At 44.4% G+C, this 7,175-nt stretch overlaps 1 protein-coding gene across 2 annotated transcripts in view; it reads left to right on the top strand.

The window, feature by feature from the left end:
- Positions 1–7,175, top strand: part of LOC101900024 (mucin-17) — a 167,913-nt gene that overhangs the window by 143,440 nt on the left and 17,298 nt on the right. For both annotated transcript variants that reach the window (XM_059122052.1, XM_059122053.1), the window contains exons 2-3: positions 1–4,386; positions 4,455–4,575. The exon at positions 1–4,386 is cut by the window's left edge and continues 395 nt beyond it. In XM_059122052.1, coding sequence (XP_058978035.1) covers positions 1–4,386; positions 4,455–4,575 — 4,507 coding nt within the window. The remainder of the gene's footprint in view (positions 4,387–4,454; positions 4,576–7,175) is intronic.

Below are 7,175 nucleotides of genomic sequence, written 5' to 3'. Positions count from 1 at the left end.
TATCAATATACAACACCAGGTCAACCATTGGCACCACCGCCAGGCCAGTCATCAGTTCCCCCGGCCAACCAACCATTTTATGCTCCTCCTCTTCCGCCATCGAGTGGAGGCTATTTTGAGAGCAACCTCCTCCCAAACACAAATCTAGAGGCGAGCAATATTCCACCAGCTGAACCCCCTAAATTTTATACGCCCGCCGAAGTACCCAGCGCTCCACCAACAGCCGCCGCTGTACCACCACCCTCCACCGGTGGAGGACAGAATAATTTCCGTTTTACAGCCAAGAAAAAACTTTACGCTCCCATACCAGGGCTCTCGGAACAGCAATCGGCTCAAGCAGCAGTTTTTCCGCCCGCTGTCACAGCAACACCCTTGACGGGGACGGCAATTCCTCCTCCCTTGCCATATTCAGCCAGCGACCCCTATAGCCAACCATCCCCCTATACTCCCTCCTCGGAAGAGCGTAAATCGGAAGAACGTAAATCAGGAGGTGGTCTCTTCTCGAAAATAACCCAACTTGCTCCCAGTGGGGTATTGCAAAATATTACTGGACTAGTGCAATCGGCTGCGGGCACCATTACCCAGACCATAAATCCTGCTAGTGGCAGCCAGAACACAGGAAATTACAACGCCTCCTCCTCCTATGCTACACCACCTCAAGGAGGAAATTTTGGCATACAATTTGATCAACAACAACAACAACAATTTGGAGTAGGCTATCCTCTACCACCACCACCGGCCACAAATTATTTCGCGGCGCCCAACTATTCCGGAGAACCCCAGGCCAATTATACACCCCCACCGCCAGCAATCGGGGAAACCAATCAATCAATTACTACTGCGCCTGCTCCAGCCCAAGCGGTGGGATTTTTTAATCACCAGACAGGAAACGTTCCAGCAAGTGGAGTTTTCAATACCACTACAGCTCCTTCTCCCGCTATTTTCGATCCATTCAAGCAGCCGCCCGCGGCTAGCTCTACCTCCACAACACCTCAGCCAACGCAGAGCAGACCTCCATCTCAGCCAGGAACTACTTCTCAGGCTGGACAACAACCACCACAATCTGTGCCAGCCCCTGCTCCCTCTGCTGTGACATTTTTCAATCCTCTACAAGCCGCTCCTGCATCTGATCCTTCTCAGGCCGGAGTTAACTTTTTCAATCCCTCAGCAGCTCCACCAACCACATTTGATCCGTTCCAACAAAAACCAGCGGCAACTGAACCACCTCGGCCGCCCAGACCTTCGTCACGGCCGTATAATACCTTCAGTGAAGCAGTTCCTGAAGCTGGAGTTGGCGACCAGCAACAATTGAGACCAACTTCTACCAGCAGTCAAGTGGCTTCGGAGCCACCACAACAGTTTTTCAATCCAGCGGAAAGGTCATCTGAATCAGCTAGCCAACCTCTTCCAGGTGGACAATCTACAACTCAGCAGCCACCTGTGCAAATTTTCAATCCTTTATTGGCACCAGCTTCAGTTTCCTCCGAAGCTCTGCAACCACCAAGACCAGCATCAAATCACACCGCTGCCACCACCAGCCCCTCGTCATCACAAGTTCCACCAACTTCTGAACAACCCTCTCAGCAACCTACTCAGCCGGGATCTTCTTCCAATCCAACTCCAGTTCAATTCTTTAATCCCTCTACTGGAGTTCAAGAGCAGCCATTGAGACCAGCATCCGCTTCGAACCAAAGCGATAAATCAGCATTACAAGTGCCAGCTTGCACAACCGAGCACGTTTCCCAACCAGCCATTGCTCCAGGGCCCGTACAATTTTTCAATCCTTTGCAGGCTGCATTTGGAGCAGCTCAGACAGGCTTGCCACCTAGCCAAGTACCGTCCACAACAGAGCAGGTCGGACAACCCTCGCCTCAGCCTGCAGTTCAATTCTTTAATCCTTTGCAGGTTCCGCAGGCAGTCAATCAGCCACCAAATCTACCCCCCTCAAATCAGGCAGGCCTACATCAACCCCTGAGACCTCCATCGGCAACACAACCAACTGCTGCTGCCGAACAACCAGCAGTTACATTCTTTAATCCCCTCCAGGGAGCAGTTAGTCAACCACTACAACAACCTGGAACGGGAGCTCCACCAGCTGCAAATTTCTTCAATCCTTTGCAAGCCACAACTGGCCTTCCTACAAAGCCTGTGGCGTTCTTTGATCCCTCACAAGCAGGCACGGTTGCTCAACCACCACCAGCGTCAGGCGCTGGAGGTTCTACAGCATTACCACCTCCTCCCACCGGCTCCACCTCGTTCCGCCTTCAAAAAGGCACAAAGCTCTATAAAAATCCATTAACAGCCCAAGAGACTGCCCCGGTCCAGGTATTGCCTAATCCAGTATTTGGTGTACCACCACCAACAACCAGTTCTGGATTTCCAGCCGGACCCCAGGCGTTGCCACCACAAGGTCAACAGTTTTATCCAGCCTACAATCCAGGTTTTCCAGGTCCAGGCCTAACTTCAATTCCAAACGTATTTACACCTAGTTCCGAGGCCAAAAGTGTCCCCTTGTTTGCTCCAAGCAGCGCTGAAGTACCAACGGCCAAGCAAGACAGTCATCAACAAGCAGAGCCTGCATTGATTGTTCCAGCTAACCAAGAAGTTGCATCCGAGGCTTTGGAAAAATCGGAAAATCCAGGAGTTGTACCTACGCCCTCTCAAGTTCCCACCCAGGAGGTCATTTCTGAAGAAGTTAAACCCCAGGAACAACAACAAGAGTCTGTAAATCCCAATTATTTCTTCAAGCCAATTGAACCGGCCGCGGAAACCCAGGAGCATATTGAAACAGCTTCGGAGCTTCAAGAACATAGTGAGAACTCCTCAGTGGGACCCTCTGAAGCGGATCAAGAAAAATCACATCAAAAGGAAAACTTTTTTGCCTCCAACTCCGAAAGCTCTCAGAATTTCTTTAACCCCATTGGACCGGTTAAAGAGAGTTCTCAGATAGAAACTACCAAACCTTCCGATTCCTTGGAAAAGACACTACAAAATCTAAATTTAGAGCCAAGCAACGTTGCAGCACCACCTGTTGTCCCTCCTCCTCCTACTCAGTTGGGACCTGGCACCAATAATCCCTATCGCAGAGGTTCCAACGCTTCGGAGGCCAATAGACCAGGTGCAAAGGTAGCTCCAAGTTTGGCCAATTTCTTTACTCCAACCAGCGCCGTTGCTGCCGGAAGTGGTGATTTCAATTTCTTTGCATCCCTACCCAGCCAGGTGGACAACAGCAACGCCGGAGCTAATTTCTTTGGTGGACAAACGCCAGAACAGCAGCAACAACAACAAGTTGCTCCAGAAGCTTCAAACCAAGCAGGTCACTTCTTTGGAAACCCAGAACAACAGCAACAAGTTGTTCCAGACGCTTCAAATCAAGCAGGTCACTTCTTTGGAACGCCAGCTTCGAGCACTGCACCTGTTAGCACAGAAAGTGAATTAAAGGAACCCTCAGCCCCCTTGGAGGAAGAAGTTCAGAGTTCCCAGGAACCCTCAACACCATATCCCCCGGAAAACACCTCTGGTCCAGCTTTTCCAGCATTACCCACACACCAAGCCGGTGTGTTACCCATTGCTTGTGAAGCTCTCAAGGAGGAAAATAAACAGGAAACGTGTCCCGCTCCCTCAGGACCCATTGGTTTTGAAAGTTTTAACCCAACGGCGTCTGGCCATAGTCAGCAGGGTACCTCAACACCCAATTTCTTTGATACAAATCAGCAACAAACCACATCACAGATTGCACCACCAACAGGTTTTGAAAATCCAAACGCCACACCGGCAGCACAACAACAGACGACAGAGCCCTCAGCCGGCAACAACACCAACAACAACTTTAGTAACTTTTTCAATCAATCTGTAGCTAGTTCCGTTAGTGTACCACTAGACAACACGTGTTCTTCATTCTTTGACAACTTTGGTGGACAAGAACAGCAGCAGACTTTCAATACCTCGACGACAACAGCCAACCAAGCTTTGGCCAACGAAGAACAGCGCATTCAAAACTTCTTCAACAATCCCCCACCCAAAGACGCCGATCACGCAGGTGATTTAAATTACGATCTGGTACACAGTGGTTTGGCCATACGTAATCTACAGCAGCGCTCATTGCTGACGCCCATTTCCAATTTGGTTGAACCACCCTCATCGGCGTGTTCGGAATTTTCCACACTTAACGCATCGGAGACCTCAATTGTACGAGAGGATAATAAAAATTCCCAGTTGGAAGTGGTGCCACCGCCACCAACTACCACATCGACATCGTCGACAACAACAACAGCTGACGCTTCAGCCAACAAACATTACGAGGAATTACCCGAGGAAATTCTCAAAGAGCTAAGAATGGCCAATTTATTGCAAAGTGACAAGCCTCCCACACCTGTGGCGGGGACGGTAAGTGAATGAGGTTTCCAGATATTTCATTTAAGAAACTATTTTTTTTAAATATATATTTTTTTCAGTCCTACAAGCCAGCTGTCAAACATTGGTTCTACAAGCGTACCCTTGATGCCAAACAAGTTTGGGTGCCCTTCAGCCACTATGACTCGGCTTTGTTGGAAACCAGTCTCTCAATGGAGGGAGGTAAGTGTTCGATTTGCATTTTATTTATGGAAGAGAATATGATTCCATCCACGGGAAATCTATATGGGAATCGTTTATGAACAGGGTCACATTAACATATTTCCAACCACAGGAAAAGGTCCTCTATAAGGCCAAAATAAGGAGTTTTGTATATAAAATGGTGCTTTGTTAGTAGCTATAGGAAAGTTAAGTTCCCCCCTCTCCAATACTTTTGAATTTTTTTTGGAAAAAAATTACCTGAGAATCCGTTTATTTTAGGTTTATAGTCTTCGGAAATATTGCAGATAAAAATACGAAATAATAGCGAAAATAGCGAAATATTCGCTGTAAATATTTTTAACCCTCGAGCGAGTCAATAAGGTGTCCTTTTGGTCATTTTTTTAAAGAAAGGTAAAAATTTCCTTTAAATGGGATCGCAGCAAGTAAAAATATTCCACAGAATTATTTTTCATAAAATTCTACCATAGGTCCTAGAAGACGTCAAGGATCGAAATCTTACCCAAATGTCAGGAATTCCTATACATATAGGGTTAAAGCCATACTTTATGTGAGTTAGTGAAAAAATCTACAACAAATCATGGTTTTTAGAAGGATTGACGTCAAAGACAAAAATATTCTTCATCAAATTTGACTATGCAGGGTGAGATGAAAAAAATGCAACCAACTTCAGACTGCTGTCATTTCTAAGCCACTCGTCCGACAGCTGTTAAAATTATTCCAGTGACAGCTCATTATATTGTTAACAAGCGTACAAAAACATTTTGGTGAGAGTTTTCCAGAAAAAAAGTTATTCGTGATGGAATTCAAGCGTGATAGTTTAATTTCTTTATATTCGGCTGGAAAACCACAAGTGGCTAACGTTAGGGCACTCCAGCATTTAAATGTGAATAAATCTTTTGTGTCTCGTACCATTGCTCTTTACCGTGATACTGGTAGCGAAGCCCGACGTCAAGGAAGTGGACGGAAGAAAACGAAAAAATGGTTCGAAAAGTCAAGAAGCAACTTGATCGAAGCCCGCATCGCAGTGGCCGACAAGCTGAAATGGCTCATGAGCTGAATATATCGCACCGCAATATTCCATTCGACAAATATTGAAAAAATTAGCCTGGGATCAAGCACTTGAATTTCCAAAAAGTGCAAGAACTTACACCGCAATAGGAAAAAAATAGACTCAAAAGAGCTAAAGAGTTGCATCGCTTGGCCGAAAGTGGTGAACTGCCGAATTTGGTTTTCTCCGTTCCGATGAGACAACATTCGTTGTCCAGCAGTTTGTAAACAAAAAAAAAATGATCGTGTTTACATGCCAAAGAGGTCAGTTGAAAATGTGCCCCTTCGGATGGTCACCAGAACTCAAGCGCCGGCCATGGTAATGGTGTGGGCCATAACGCCATAACAGCCGATGGTCGCTCTCCTCTCGTATTAATCGACTGTGGCATCTGAATAAATGTCGAATATTAAAATATTCTGAAGGGTGTATTAAGGCCTTGGGCACGCAAACATTTTGGTCGCAGACCTTGGACATTCCAACAGGATTCAGCACCATCGCACTCAGCACGCGCCACCCAAGAATGGTTACAAAATGAGGTTCCTAGCTTCATTTCCAGCGCACAATTGCCACCAAAATCTCCGGATACCAATCCGTTGGACTATTGTGCGCTGGAGTATTTTGGAAGGCAAGGTTGGCACAAAAAATACCAAAGTGTCGATCACCTGAAGCAAGCGCTTCGCCGGGAATGAGCCAAAATAGCGCAGAGCAACATTTGGGCAGCGTGTGACGGTTTCATTGGCCGTTTGAAGGCCATAATTCGTGCCAATGGTGATCAATTCGAACAAATCTAAACTTATTATAAAATTTGAGGCCACTTTCCACATTTTTTACTTCCGACAATAAATATTGTAAAAATATTGTAAAAATGATGGCGGTTGTCTTTGTTACAGTTTTTTTTATCTCACCCTGTAGTTAGTTAAAAAATGACATTCAAAATATATAAATTAAACGTAGAAATTATGTGTTAACGTTTTCGACTGTAAATTTTATACGTTCCTACTCTGAGTCAAAATTAGCCCTAATACTTCATTTTTTGGGAAAAGTGTCAAAGGATGAAATATTCCAGATGAAATTTCATTATGAGTCTCTGAGTAAAATAAATGTCGAAACGTAATATATATCATAAAATAATATCATTAATTTTAAATTTATAAAAAAAAAGTTTTTTTTTTTTTATTTTAATGGTATTTTTTCGGTCTTTTTTCGATTTGATGCATGGAAACAACCTAAAACTTTATTTTAGAGAAAAAGTGTCAATGGATTAAATATTCTACACAAAATTTCACTAAAAGTCTCAGAATAAACTATATGTCTGGGTATAATAGTTAGTTAAAAAAATTACATTCAAAATATTTAAATTAAACGTAGAAATTATGTGTTAACGTTTAACGACAGTAAATTTTATACGTTTCTACTCTGAGTCAAAATTTGCCCTAATACTTAATTTTTTGGGAAAAGTGTCAAAGGATGAAATATTCTAGATCAAATTTCATTAGGAGTCTCCAAACAAAAAAAGTTTCTAAAGTTAATATATATCATAAAATAATATCAT

Source organism: Musca domestica, unplaced genomic scaffold (genome assembly GCF_030504385.1).
Source record: "Musca domestica strain aabys unplaced genomic scaffold, Musca_domestica.polishedcontigs.V.1.1 2, whole genome shotgun sequence".
NCBI classification, from domain to species: domain Eukaryota; kingdom Metazoa; phylum Arthropoda; class Insecta; order Diptera; family Muscidae; genus Musca; species Musca domestica.
The sequence above is the reverse complement of the archived record's forward strand: the minus strand, read 5'-3'. Positions and strand labels throughout refer to the sequence as shown.